Source organism: Pelodiscus sinensis, chromosome 22 (genome assembly GCF_052426305.1).
Source record: "Pelodiscus sinensis isolate ZL-2025 chromosome 22, ASM5242630v1, whole genome shotgun sequence".
In the NCBI taxonomy this organism is placed as follows: Eukaryota; Metazoa; Chordata; order Testudines; family Trionychidae; genus Pelodiscus; species Pelodiscus sinensis.
Genome location: NC_143073.1, coordinates 5,196,974 through 5,211,491, shown reverse-complemented (window position 1 = coordinate 5,211,491; position 14,518 = coordinate 5,196,974). Strand labels below are relative to the sequence as shown.

General features: G+C 47.1%; 1 protein-coding gene across 1 annotated transcript in view; it reads left to right on the top strand.

Annotated features, from left to right (window-relative positions):
• The first annotated feature begins 1,427 nt into the window (after nucleotides 1-1,427).
• Nucleotides 1,428-14,518, top strand: part of VPS45 (vacuolar protein sorting 45 homolog) — a 64,786-nt gene continuing 51,695 nt past the window's right edge. Inside the window, exons 1-7 of the mRNA XM_006134674.5 lie at nucleotides 1,428-1,659; nucleotides 2,644-2,778; nucleotides 5,658-5,718; nucleotides 8,522-8,601; nucleotides 9,107-9,175; nucleotides 12,891-13,028; nucleotides 13,434-13,544. Of these exons, the coding sequence (XP_006134736.2) occupies nucleotides 1,567-1,659; nucleotides 2,644-2,778; nucleotides 5,658-5,718; nucleotides 8,522-8,601; nucleotides 9,107-9,175; nucleotides 12,891-13,028; nucleotides 13,434-13,544 (687 nt within the window). The 5' untranslated portion in view covers nucleotides 1,428-1,566. The remainder of the gene's footprint in view (nucleotides 1,660-2,643; nucleotides 2,779-5,657; nucleotides 5,719-8,521; nucleotides 8,602-9,106; nucleotides 9,176-12,890; nucleotides 13,029-13,433; nucleotides 13,545-14,518) is intronic.

The window sequence follows — 14,518 nt, the reverse complement described above, 5'->3', positions numbered from 1 at the left end:
TCACCCAGTTATTGTCAGCATGTTGCACAGTTGACTGCTGCCCTCCATCTGAGAGATGATGGAACACTATTCCATACAGCCAACTGCTACCCTCAGTTATTCTCCCAAGAGCCCGTTTTGAGCTTTCCAGCCAAAATTTGGCTTATAGAACTTGATCCTGCAAATCCTTACTCTCCCTTTCCAGTGTGAGTCACTAGAAGTTCAAGGTTGTTCCTCCACAGCAGTCAAAGCTCTTTAATTAACCTGTTTTGACCCGAAAAACACCTCGTCAATATTCAGGACTTTGGCAGGTTGTTTCTGTTAAGAAGAGAACTACGAGTCAAATATTTCTTTGGTGTCATCCTGTTTATTTACAAAAAACGGACACAACACCCTGTTTCTCTAAACACAATAAAAACAAACAATAGCAGGCAGTTTCCTTTCTCGGAAATGCTGGTCTGCTTTTCCCTCAAGTACTGTGTCCAAAAGAACCCTCTGTCTCTTGGCCTTGTCTCAGGGCCATACTGACCACAGCCTCTCTTGCTTTTTGCCTTTCACGCATGCACACAGCTGCAACCTTAGTCTGTGTTTGCATCTTTTCCAAGGAAATGCATAGAGTGTAGCTTCTGATCTTCCCTCCTATGCAGCCCATTATCAATGGGATCTGGCTTCCTACCATTACCAGTAATCATTACCCAAAAGGGCATTTAATTGTTCTTCCATTTGACCTGAAATAAGGGTGTCTAGCCAATCCATCAGCTTTACTTAAGCCTGCAACTATGCATAAAGCACACAACAGCCAGCATAGCATGTGTCTTTTCTCCCCTCAAGGTATTAGGCATGCCACGCTGTTTTCTTGCAGCTCGAGCATCAAAAACTGTGCGGGATCTCAAGTCTCAAACTAGAGCATTTTAGGGCAAAACTAAACAAACTTAAGGCTTGTGGCAGAATTGTCAATTGGGATTCGGTGCAATTGTTTTTCTTGTTGCAACGTTTAGAACAGTCTCTGCAGTGTCGATTTGGAAGGTTTTCTTTGCAACCAAAGACCTAGGAACATTTTCTAAAAATAAAGTTTAGATTCTGAAGATTCAAGGCAAAAGGGGACAAAAACTACCATAATGAAGCCAGCTGTCAAGCGGTGATAGGATCGTTGAAAGAGATTTTCTGCAGTCCAGGGAATCATGCAACAAAATGCTTCACTGCAAAAGGTGCTCATTTAAACGCTACTCCAAAGTTACCCCGCCCAATGTGGTGCCCCCCCCTCCCACAAGAGAAAACTTGACAGCTCCACAGCGTGAAGTGCATTGAAACACGCCCCCCTCCAGCTGCAGGGGGAAAAAAACTCATTGATGCTGAGGATGCTGGGACTTGTAGTTGCAACGCCTTCCCACGAAACGGGATGGGCGCTGCTTGGCGCTACAGTCCTCCTCCTTGTGAACTACAACTCCCAGGGCCGCAACAGGAGGAAACAGAGAGGCAGGAAGCCGCGAGCTGCCCAGGAGAAAGGAGGGCTGGGTTGCTCAGTGCAGCCTAGCATAATATTACCCCTTGCAGAAGGGTCGGTGGGGAGCGCAATCTCTTGCCACAATGAATGTGGTCTTTGCAGTGAAGCAATATGTGTCCAAGATGATTGAAGACAGTGGGCCCGGGATGAAGGTCCTCTTGATGGATAAAGAAACGGTGAGCTAGGCCCCTAAGGATTCTGTATTTACCATGGTGTTTGGTCCTGCCTCTCAAGACCCCTTCCAGATTCTATGGAATCGCCTCTGCCTCTGTATTTTGGTCTTTCCTGAGCTATTGGGGTAACAGTGGCTTCCATCCTGACCACAGGCTGCAGTCTTTCTTTTGTGCTGGTAGAAAAGTAATAGAGTTGTAGCTGTTTTAGGAAGATTAATATTTCTGTGCTATTCCTAGTGCTCGCTCTGCCCAGGGAGCAAGAGAAATGATCATGGCTTCCTAACAGTGTTCCAATTTTTTTCATCTGTATGGGGAATAAATTTTATGTGCACTGAGGCATGTGTGGATGTGCACCACTAATAGAAACATGTGCTGCTGGCTGTGGGTGCTCTGCTAATCAGCTGGGAGGCAACTGAATCTCTCCTGGGTGGCTGTCCAAGCACTCAGCTTAAACGGAACACTGCTTCCTAGATCTCCCTCTTTTCCTCATCTTGGCTCTAATAATTTGCAACCTTGGTGTCCCTTCCTAAGCAGTTTGCTCTTGGGGAAGTATCCTGCCAGTGCTGGGCTAGAGAGCAGGCTGCAAGCAGTTCTGTGTTGCCTCCTTAATGGGACATGGAGCAGTTGGAGAATGTGGTGAGGAGGATTGTGTGTGATGGCTATTCTCAAATGCCAATCAATCTGCCACACCCACTCCATGAATACAGGTGAAGTCATGCTTTGAAGTGTTAGCCCACTGCACTGAGGGCTGCTGCCCATCTACCTAAATGCATAAAACTGCAATGACCTGTTTAGGGAATTGAGGCACAAAAGGTGAAATGATTTATCCGGGGTCACACAGCAACCCAGTGGCAAAGCCAAGAGGAACTGAACCTAGGAATCATGAATCCCAGTTCTGTGTACTAACCATTAGTCAACACTCCCTTGTCTCACGAGTCTGCCCCAGCAAGTAGAGATAACTTGTCTTCTCTTTCTTTCTCCCTGCAGACCAGCATTGTGAGCATGGTGTATACGCAGTCGGAAATCCTTCAGAAGGAAGTTTACCTCTTTGAGCGGATTGATTCTTTGAACAGAGAGACCATGAAACACTTGAAAGCAATCTGTTTTTTGCGACCAACAAAGGTGAGCTACTTCTTAAAGGCAGCTGCTGTCAGCATTGGCATTTGCTCTGCCCTGAGCCTATGTACTAACAGAGCAGCTAATGCTGATATCTCAGGCTATGATCCTGCAAATACTTTTCCCCACATTTGGCATTATGCTTCTGATGAGCAGTCCTAACGAATTCACTGGGACGACTAATGTGTATAAAATTAAGCACAAGTTTATGTTTTTCAGGATCAATGCCTTAGTTTGATAGCTGTACAAACTTTACCTTATCCACTCACCTGGAGTGAATAACAAACACATACAAAGACACCCCTCAAACACTCCCCTTGTCTCCCCAAGGGATGTGAAAGGTTTACTAGTTTCGGTTAACTGATAATTGATGGGGGCTAGAACAGTTCCCCACCTACAATGGGCAGGGAGCTGCTTCAGCCCTGCAGTGGGCCTGCTGTGGATATGGCTGTTCTGGCAGCTGGAGCCTGGGTGCCCCACAGGCAGATGCCAGTCTGCTGTCCAGAGCAGCCTCTGTCCATGGGCAGCCTGGGTACCCTGCAGGGTTGGAACAGCCTCTGTCCATGGGGAGCCTGGGTACCCTGCAGGGTTGGAACAGCCTCTGTCCATGGGGAGCCTTGGTACCCTGCAGGGTTGGAACAGCCGCTGACTGTGGGGAGCCCAGGTCCACTGCAGATAGGGGCTGCTCCAGTGGGGTTGGGAGCTGAGAGCCTGTAGCAGCCCCAGTGTGGGTCTGAGAGCTGGCAGCCAGCCCCAGCATGGGGCTGGGGCAGCAGCCCTGTGAGCTGGGGGCTGCATCAGCTGGCCTGGAGTTGTCCCCAGCCCAGATCCTGCTTAGTCAGTTAACTGGTTAATCACTTAAACATTTCCTAACATTTAACTTTTTACATCCCTACTCTCCTCCTTCTGACATGGCCCCATTATAAAGTGTGACCAGTGGATTTTGTACCTGGGCTGTCGTATTCCCTGTAAGCAGTGGGCTTGTGCAGCCGCTCAGGAAAGATTCAGATGTTGCTCAGCTGATTAGTAGAGCCCCCACAGATAGGCTTTTTGTTTGTTTCTACTAGCAGGGCACATTTGTACATATTTTAGTGAACATAAAAAATTTATTCCTCACGTGGATGGAAAAATCCACACATGGATGAAAAAGATTATAGGGAACATTGCTGGGCTGGTAAATTTCCAGGTAGTTTTGCAAAAGGTGACAATGTTTTCATCCATGAAATGATTTAGTTACTGAAAGCTATCAACAATTCCCTGTAACTTTTTAGGGAACATGCTCAGCCTTTTGTCGAAGCTGAAAGAAGAAAAAACAGTTCCAGTTGGTTTTGGAGTACTATTGCTAACTACAAATCCACAAACAACATGAGCCAGGTTCCAAAAACTCATGATATTTAAAAAAAAATACATTTTAAGCCTGTTATTTTCTATCTAGTTTTAGAACCTTTAAGATTCATGTTTCCAAGTTATTCTCTGTAACCCCAAGGTGCTAGAACAGCGTGTGAAGCCTTTTCCCACCTTGCCAGGGGCATGGGTGCCTAGTGGGAAGGGGGGGCAAAGGGGCTGGAGAAGCCCAGAAGCATTCTAGCCCCTCCCCTTCCAGATTAGGCCCTGTCCCTTCCGGCCTAGCCCCAGGGCCACTTCAGAAATTCGCATCTCTTTCCCCCCCCCCCCCCCCGCCTTCCTTATGACAAATGAATTTTCATGTAATTGCATGACTCCAGGAGCTGGGGCTTTATGAAGAATGCAGGACAGGATCAAGACAGCTGGCGGCATTGTGGGAGCAGTAATACTGTGAAACAGAATTCTGTGGGACTTGACCCACCATTAAAACAGGCACATTTATTTAGTTTGATACTTGCTATAATATGTGTCTAATGCTGTAGTAGCTAGGAGTTCTATCTACTGAATTTGCAGGATGAGTTAAGTAGGCTGATTCTCAGAGGGAAATAGACTTCTGCCTCATGGCTTAATATTTCTTTTTTATTAATACTGCTTCATACAAATGTGGGCCGGAATATTGAAAAGTCAGTAGCTCCCAGTAGGGCCCCAAATAAATGTCCAGATTTTTCAGAAGAGTTCAGCATGCCAGGTTCTCATCATGGGCTGAACTCTTGAAAATCTGCTCTTAACTGTGTCCCTGGGAGGTAATGAACATTCAGGAGTATCTGGACCCACTTTAGATGCCTAAATAGGAGCTGAGCCCTCTTGAAAATTTCGATCCAATTGTGGGTGCTGAGCATGTGAAAATCTGGCTGTGGATTCCTTTGAAAATTGGGTCAGTAGGCAAGCCCTGAGATGAACTGGTTGGGAGTTCTTTCAAACTGTTCTTGGTCTGAAAACACCAGTTGTCAAAAGCAAAACCTTTAGCAGTGAAAGGCCTGTTTTGATGAATTCCCTTACTTGCAATAAAAAATAAAATAAAAATAAGTTTCACAATGGTTTACACTTTTTTTACTTGTTTTCAATGAGAAATTCCAGTTTGAAATGCCTCATTTAAAAAGTGTAAGCCACTTTGTGGGTTTTTTTAAGTTAAAGTCCATTTCATTTGCCTCAACTTGAAATTTTTTTCCCTTGGAATTTCAGTTTGGAAAAATTCTCGCCGTTTTCACTTTTGTCCTGAGTCAGGAGGGGAAAAATTTGAAATATCTTGAAAATCTTCAAAGGGCAGGCAAACCGGCTTCCACCTGGTTCCAGTGCTGAGTGGTCCTGGAAGAGTAGTGCTGCAAAACTCCAGTTTCCAGTGACTTTAACAATAGCATAGTGATTTGCAGAATTAAACACGGAGCGCTGCCCACTTAAAAGCGTTAATTATTTTAATCACCTATTGCATAAAGATTGGGGCATTTTCTGATTGTTCCCCATATGGGTTTCCTTTCATCCAGGAGAATGTGGAATACCTCATTCAGGAGCTGCGGCGGCCGAAGTATAACATCTATTATATTTGTAAGTATGCCCTGGCTCACCAAATATTTCAGACGTTCTAAACATACTCTGATATGATGCAAACATTTTCCTCTAAATGTGAAGCATTCTTAACGTCCTCATTTCTGTACCTGTTTAGTAGCCTTGTGATTCTCAGTCTCGCTTTGGGAAAGACGTGATCTACGTAGGTGTAGATACAGCTATACCATAAAGTGGCTTTATACAGGGTTGGCATATTTTCCCCAAAATTTACAGGAATAAGCTCTATGGCTACGTCTAGACTGACACAATTTTTCGCAAATGCTTTTAACGGAAAAGTTTTCCGTTAAAAGCATTTGTGGAAAAGAGTGTCTAGATTGGCACGGACGCTTTTCCGCAAAAGCACTTCTTGCGGAAAAGCGGCCGTGCCAATCTAGATGCAGTTTTGTGCATGAAAGTCCTGATCGCCATTTTCGCGATCGGGGCTTTTTTGCGCAAAACAATACCGTGTTGTCTACACTGGCCCTCTTGCACAAAAGCATTTGCACCAGAGGGCTTTTGCCTGAATGGGAGCAACATAGCATTTCCGCAAGAAGCACTGATTTCAGACAGTAGGAAGTCAGTGTTCTTGCAGAAATTCAAGCAGCCAGTGTAGACAGCTGGCAAGTTTTTCCACAAAAGCAGCTGCTTTTGCGGAAAAACTTGCCAGTCTAGACGCAGCCTACTAGTATAAGCATCTTTATACCGGTATAATTCTGTCCACACAAGGGGTGTGTAACACTTGAATAGTGGTTTCAAACCAATTGAGTTAATGCATTAGACAGAGACAAGTCCTGAGCTGTTCACCTTCCTACATGTCGCTAGCCTTGAATTTTTGCAGTATTCTCCCTTTCCCTGCCAACTAACTTCATGCTGGGCTACTAGTCCTTCCAGGTTGCACTTCAACCCATCAAAGGCATTTAAAAGTGCATTGTTCTTCAAACTTCTTTCATCCAAGGATCTCAAAGCAGTTGGGCAGTGTGTCCCCTTATTCTCCAGTGGGAGAACTAAGGCCACTAAAAGGTAAATCAACTTATGGAAGGTCACACAAAAAGTGAGTGTCATTTTTAGGAACAGCATCCACAGGCATCACAGTCTTACAACCAGATCTCACTCTCAGCTGCCGCTGTCTCCATGTCAGCAAAGCTCACAAGCTGGGCAGAGCAGAAAAATGATAAGGTTCCTGTCTTTCTCCCCCAGCGTTTTCTCTTCTCTGACCCCACCAACCCAACTGTGGTAGGGTGGATGGAGTGAGTTGACAGCATGAATGCTGATCCTACTTGGCAATGTGTTCCACAATCAGTAATAACACTTCATTCTTTTAGGGTTTTTACATCTTTACAATCCTTTACGGACACGAGTTCAACCTCCGATAGGGCGGGGGCCGGCTAAAGTAGGCCGTTCTCATCCCTATATAACACAGGGGGAAACTGAGGTAGGAAGGCTGAGAGATCATCACAATTTCATTTTGGATTTGAGCCAGAGCCAAGATCAGAATGTAGTGGAATGTATCGGTCCATGGATGCATAGATCTGCTACACTGCACCTTTCACTGATTACAGCCTCAGCTTGGTGTTTCTGGAGTATTGTGTAATTCTGGAAATTCAGTGATCCATTCGCGCTCGGTATTATTATGTTTGAATTCAGCCCTCTAGAAACAGGCCCCCAGGCCTCTCTTTCTGCCGTGCAAGATGCATGGGAATGAACGTTACCAGCCACTAGATGTCACTGTCGGACTGCGTGAATGCCGTGAAGCCAGTGAAGACAGGCTTGTCTCGCTGACAGAAACACAGCTTTATAAAAAGTAGTGGTGGCTTGATACCAGTTAGAAATAAATGAGCTCAAAGGGGCTTGGATGCCACCGTGGAGATCGAGGCCACATCGTGCTAGATGCTGTACAAACACTTAGCAAGAGATTCTGTTCTTAATTGATTGAATAGAGAGAGGGCTTGCTGCGGCTGCTGTCGTTGATAGTGCCCCAGTTAGGCTGGATAAAGGGAAAGCATGCTGGATGCTTACTGCCCGTGGTACCCGCTCTCTGACTAAACACAGAAAAGCTTCGCTCTTCCATGGCGTCAACCCAGCACCCTGAATCCTAAAATCCCAGTGCTGGAAGAGACCTCAAGAGTCATCGAGTCCAGCCCCCTGCCTAAAGCAGAACCAACCACGACTCAATCATCCCAGCCAGGGCTTGGTCAAGCCGGGGCTTAAAAAACTCTATGGATGGAGATTCCACCCACACCCTAGGAACCCATTCAGTGCTTCCCCCACCCTCCTAGGGAAAGTTTTTCCTAATATCCAACCTAGACCTCCCCTACTGCAACTTGCGACCATTGCTCCTTGTTCTGCCATCTGTCACTGCTGAGAACAGCCTCTCTCCAGCCTCTGTGGAACCCCCCTTCAGGAAGTTGAAGTCTATCACATCCCCCCTCACTCTTCTCTTCTGCAGACTAAACAAGCCCACATCCTTCAGCCTCTCCTAGTAGGTTATGTGCTCCAGTACCTGAATCATTTTCAGTGCTGGGCCCTCCAATGCGTCCACATCACTTCTATAGTGGGGGGCCCAGAACTGGACACGATACTCCAGATGTGGCCTCACTAGTGCTTCATCACATGATATTTCTGAGGGGAATTTGAGTTACAATAAAGATCTAAACGGCATTAGTAATCATCATGAAAGCAGGCCTAGGGTCAAACCCATCCCTGTTATATTTGGGCCCCTACCCTTTCCAGCTGCAAGATACTTGGTTATTGTTTATTCGTCAGCTGCTTTGTGGATTACAGTGTCTTGGGTGTCTCCTTTCAGACTTCAGTAACGTGATCAGTAAGAGCGATGTGAAGTCACTGGCGGAGGCTGACGAGCAGGAAGTTGTGGCTGAAGTTCAAGTACGTGTAATCGCAGATAATATTTTACATGGCTCTCTTCATTCGAAAGTACTTTCAAAACTGACTGCCGGGCTCCGTATATTTATCACCCCCCTGTGGGGACTGACCTGGTGAACAGCACAGGTTCAGAAACACTAGACAACAAGTCAGGCTCAGAAGAATGTAGGCACTGTCTAAAAACAATCTGCCCTTTCCCCAGGCTGCCAGAGAGTCTGCTTCCTCTGCCATAGCAGAGTTGGTATGTGTCTATAGCTGTGGCTGACCAGCATACGTGCAAATGGTGGTGTGAAAGCCATGCCTCTGGAACAGACTGGAAATGCCAGCAGAGAGAGGGAACTCAGAGTTGTGGGGAGGGGGGATTACTGGGAGTCAGTGGGGCTGTGAATCATTTAGGACTTCAAGGACATGTTCATGTCTTTGGATGGAAGAGCTGGGTTAAAACTTTTGCTCACACAGGAGGCGTAAGTGTGGGTGTGACGCTAACTGTATTTATTTGTGTTGTCAGGAATTCTATGGAGATTACATTGCTGTGAATCCACACGTGTTTTCCCTCAACCTCCTGGGCTGCTGCCAGGTATGGAAAAGGTTCTGGCTTCTTCTCCAGGGTCTCATTTTGACTAATAGCTGGGATTGAAGGACCCCAGAACATGGTCACAACTAACTGGGCATCCTGGTCAGTTGCCCAGCTGGGAAGCTAGGATGTTTGCCACCTCCCTGTGGAGCTGATCACTTTTTCAGTAAATGTCTGGTCAGGGATTGGAGTTGCTATGTCGACTGTTCTGCTGTGCAAACAGCGTTATATTGACTTAGGGGCAGGGATGGGGTACATTTTGGGGGAGCCTGAATGGCTGCCCATGCTGCACCTGGCTGGTTGTCTTCAAACCCCACAGATGTTGGGCCAACCCTTCATCTCTCAAGTGTCATGGTGTTTATCTTCCATGCAGTAGCCTGGACAGAGTCAATAAAAACCAGTTGAAAGCTATTCCATAAGGCAAAGACCAAGCAGTAAGAGTGAATGAAGATGCATAGAGAGCCCTGCAAATCCACAGAGTCTACGCTATATCCACAGGTATCCGCATCCGCAGCTTGTTTCTGTGGATACAAATTTTTTAGCCATGCAGGGCTCTAAAGATTCATGGAGGAGGAGGAGGCGGCGGCAGCAAGGAACTGGAAAGAGAGCGGAGTCAGTTAAGAAAATACTATGGTCCTTCTGCTTATTAAACCTCATGCTTCAGTCTTTAAGCCAGTAGAGATCCTTAAAGTGAGTTTCTTGTGTCTTCCGCTAAATCAGCTGGAGCAGACCACTGTCAGAGACAGGATGCTGGGCTAGCTGGCCCTTCAGTCTGATGCAGTCTGACAGTTCCCATGTTCCTCCAGCAGTCCTCACTCAGGCTATGTCTAGACTGTATCCCTCTGTTGACAGAGGGATGCAAATCAAGCACGTTGAAATTGCTAATGGAGCCGAGATTTAAATATCCCGTGTCTCATTAGCATAAAAATGGCCACTGCTTTTTTTTCAAAACAGAGATTTTTCGAAAAAAAATGGCAGTCTAGACATGGAGCTGTTGAAAATAAAGCCTTTTTCGACAGATCCTGTATTCCCCAAAAAATGAGGTTTACAGGATCTGTCAAAAAAGGCTTTATTTTCGACAGAGCAGTGTCTAGACTACCATTTTTTTGAAAAAACTCCGTTTCGGAAAAAAAAGCGGCAGCCATATTTATGCTAATGAGGCACTGGATATTTAAATCCCGGTTTCATTAGCAATTTCGACGTGCCTAATGTACATCTCTCTGTCGACGGAGAGGTGTAGTCTAGACACACTGAAGAGCTATTGAAATCAGAGGCAATATATGAGTAAAGACTGCAGTTTTGAGGCCTAAAAACCTCTTTTTTTTTCCCTCCCCCCTCCCTTCTTTCTCCAGTCTACACTGCATCCTTAGCTCGAAATAAAGTACGCAATTTGAGCTATGCAAATTACATAGTTTATTTCAAGTTAATTTCAAAATAGCTTATTTCGTAATTTGGCTCTGTCTACACAGCACCAAATTTTGAAATAAAACACTCTCTCTGGTTTGCAGGGACATTGGAATAGCAAGCCCGTTATATTTTGAAATAATGGGCGTACTCAAAAGACAGGGAATAGCTATTTTGGGATACCTGAAATAGCTCCACAGTGTAGACGATCCCCGAGGGTGCATCTGCACTGCCCCTGTAGCTTGAAATAAGCCGTGCAATTTGAGCTACGCAAATTCCATAGCTTATTTCGTGTTAACTTCAAAATAGCTTATTTCAAAATGTGGCGCTGTCTACACAGCACTTATTTCGAAATAAATTGCTATTCCGAAACATCCCTTATCCCTCGTGGAATGAGGTTTACAGCGACGTCAGACTAGCAACCCCGTCGTATTTTGAAATAACAGTATCCTGAAATAGCACCACAGTGTAGACATAGCCTAAGATTGCTACAGCTGTGCCTTTGAACATAGGCTCTGAACACTAGTTGAAGGGGATTATGTATATCACTAGGTAGCTTTGAAAAGTGCCCACTAATTTGTGGGTGTATATCATGTTATGGACACTCGATCTGAGACCCTTTCATCCTGAACTCAGATTTTTCAGCTCCCTTTGACTTCAGTTTGTTTTGCTTCAGACTGTTGAAAATCTGGCCTGAGGCTGAGCACCCCAAATTAGCAGCTGCTTTGGCAAATGATGACTCTGCTGCCGCTTTCCCAATGCAGTTGTTGGGAATCAAAAGCAAGTGGTCTTGGTTTTTTTGTTAGCAGCTGTGCACCTCAAAAGGATAATCCCTCTCCAACTGCAGATGTTAAAACTCCCACTGACTTCAACGACAGCAGTCACAGGCCCCTTTTGCTTTTACAATAGCATTAAAACCTGCTCTTCCCTCCTCGGCACCCTGCTAGCTTGAAGTTTGTTTGTCACTTGAAAAGCATATGGGAAAATCTCCCAGGTGTGCTTTCAAGAGTGAAGGAGTTTGTTTCAAGGGACCCTAGCAAGTAGTTCAGAGCCAAAACTAGAACTTTCTAGGAAATACGTATTTTTACATAACTAAATACAAATCAGAATGTCTTGTACATATTTTTTTTGTTTTAAATTTGAGAAGCCGTTTTAAAAAAAAGTAACTATCCCCATGATGTGAAGAAGCCAAATGCACCAGTTGTGCTAGGGCTCAAGATCTCCAAAGGGAAAATGTCTAGAGATGGAAAGTGAAATTGCAAAGCCTGATTCTCTCTCCAGGGCTGCGTGGGGTGAACCAAGTAGACTAGGGCTCTGATTCTGCAAACACTTACCATACGTGCTTCACCTTGACTGTCGCAAAGAATCCTGTCAACAGAACCTCATACTCGGCATGTGCATGAGTCCAGTGGGATTATGGCCTAGATCATTAATATTCTCTGGGTTGTAATCGTCTGTGCTGTCCTTAGGCAATCAGGTGACAAATCGTAGAAGTATAGGGCTGGAAGGGACCTGCAGGTCACCTGGTTCTGCCCAGAGCTGAGGCAGGATCAATGTAACTAAACTGGTTATTTTATTCTGACTGTGCCCGGAACTTAACTGGCATTGTGGAGGCCTCCGTTTGGCCATTCTCCCCTATTGCTGTTCCTTTTCCTTCTGTATTCGGTGTGGGGAGGCTCCCTGTGTGAGTTACTTCACCTAAAGCTGCATTTCTCTCTCGGCTCACCAGAAGAGGGGTGTGGCAAAGTGGGGGTCATCGAGATTTTATTCCCCTCGTTCTACTGCAGGTGATTTCTATTGTTCTGTAGTAATGACGTGTGTGTGCCTCAGTTTCCCTGGGCTCTGCATCAGTACCTAGTTGAGGATGGAAATTTTGGTGTGGATAGCCTCCCCCACATACACAGTGGCTGATGCTTTACAGTACCTGAGCTCAGGAGGGGAGCGTCCAGATGACGCTTTCTTCCCTGGAAGCAGGACCAAGGCTGGAAGAGGGGCTGGTTGAGGGACTTGGGCCAGGGTGCTAGGCCTGTGGGTTAGTCTTGGCTGGCTTGGGGTGCAGGGAGATGGGTCAGGGCTCTTGGCTCTGAGCCCCCCTCTTTCCAAGATTGATTGTATCGACTGCATCTGGATACCATGCTGACAAATCTGTTCTACGCTGTGTCCTTGTTGAGTAATGAACCTTCTGTTTTACCCACCGGCTCAGAGTCCTTTGACTGTGGATGGGGATGCAGGGCCCGGTGACTCCGCCCACTTTGGTGACATGAGGTACAGTGCAGTATTGGGGTTTCCTGATGGGTGTCGTCTTCATTTTCAGGGTCGCAGCTGGGATCTGGCCCAGCTGTCCAGAACAGCCCAAGGGCTGACCGCCTTGCTTCTGTCTCTGAAGAAGTGTCCCATGATTCGCTACCAGCTCTCTTCTGATCCTGCAAAGAGGCTCGCTGAATGTGTCAAGGTATGGAATTGCGCTGCACTGATCCTGGCTGTCTGCTTGTGCCTCTGTCACAAACCTGCAGCATTCAAGAGGAGAAAACTCTTCTTTTGGAAGCTGTTCTGTGTTGGGATTCCTGGCTGGGCCACTGATCCGCTGCATGACCTTGGGCAAATTACTTCCCTTTCCTGTGCCTTAGTTTCCCCAACTGCATAGCTGGCAGAATGCTTATTCCCTAACTCTTCGGGGTGCTGTGGAGATTCATGCTTCGCTTTTGGACAGCCTTGGCAAAATGCAAGCCATTCCGTGCGCTGTGCTTACAAATAACAGCGCTCTTGCTCTTGCTTCTCACTCCCTAGCCCCCAGTCTGCAGGGAATTTTTCCCTGCTGCAGGCAGGACTCACTGACGTTGGCTTTCTGCCCCTCCAGCAAGTGATTACTAAAGAATACGAGCTGTTTGATTTCCGGCGCACTGAAGTTCCTCCATTGCTGCTTATTCTGGACCGGTCCGATGATGCCATCACCCCACTTCTGAACCAGGTGAAAGGGCCTCTTGCTCAGTTGAAGGGGATGGGAGGGGACAGGCACGTGGGATGCTGAAGTGCCTGTGGCACTAGGCCAGAGTCCTGGGGTTTGGGTTTACCTCCACTGGCGTCAGGTATGTAAGGTGGGGGAAGGCTCTGCCTTCCCAAACCACCAGGCATGGCCCCGCCCATGCTCCGTCCCCAGAGCGCCTACTGTAGGCATTCTGGAGTTGGAGTGTTGCTATCCCCAGCGCCCACCCTCCTGGTACTCCAGAACTGGAGAGGTCAGGCCTGGCCGTGTGATGTGCCATCTTCCCTCCCACAATGCTCTTGGGTTGGAGAGGCCAGGCCGGGTGGCACAGCATGCCCTGCCTCCTTCCTCCCTCCCTGATGCTCCGTGTGCTCGGTCCAGCTCAGCCCAACCTCTCCAGCACGGGGCAGGGAGGAGGCGGGGCATGCTGCGCAATACATGCTTGAGAGGGTGGGCTGGGCTTGGCCGGGCCACACTACACTGTGCGCCTACTGCTGGGGAGGCTGCGGCGAGCGTGAGCCCACTCCCCTCCCCTCGGTTGGAAGGGGGAGCATGCACATGGTGCGCTGCTTCACCTGCCGGGGGCAGGGAAGGGGCAGGACCTAGCTGAAGGGGCGGGGCTGAAGGTGAGGCTGGGAGCTTGCCTCCCCCAGCTGTACCTTCACCGACCACCCATATTCACAGTCCTCCAGGAAAAGGACTACGTTACAGACTAAAGACTGGTTCCCTTCTGCACTCTGTCTGGTGCAGTTTTCCGGGCTGTCACCCCCCCCCCCCCCCCCCCCGACCCTACTGATTTTAGTGTCTACTCCATTTGGCCTCTTGAACCTCCAGCCATTTGTATATTTGTAATTCTTGTTTTAAATGTAGGGCCCAAGCCCCTTAGCAGGGTCCCTTTTAACGGCTTATTTGCAGCGTATTCTCGGCAGCACATCCATCAAATGACCGTGCCTCAGCGG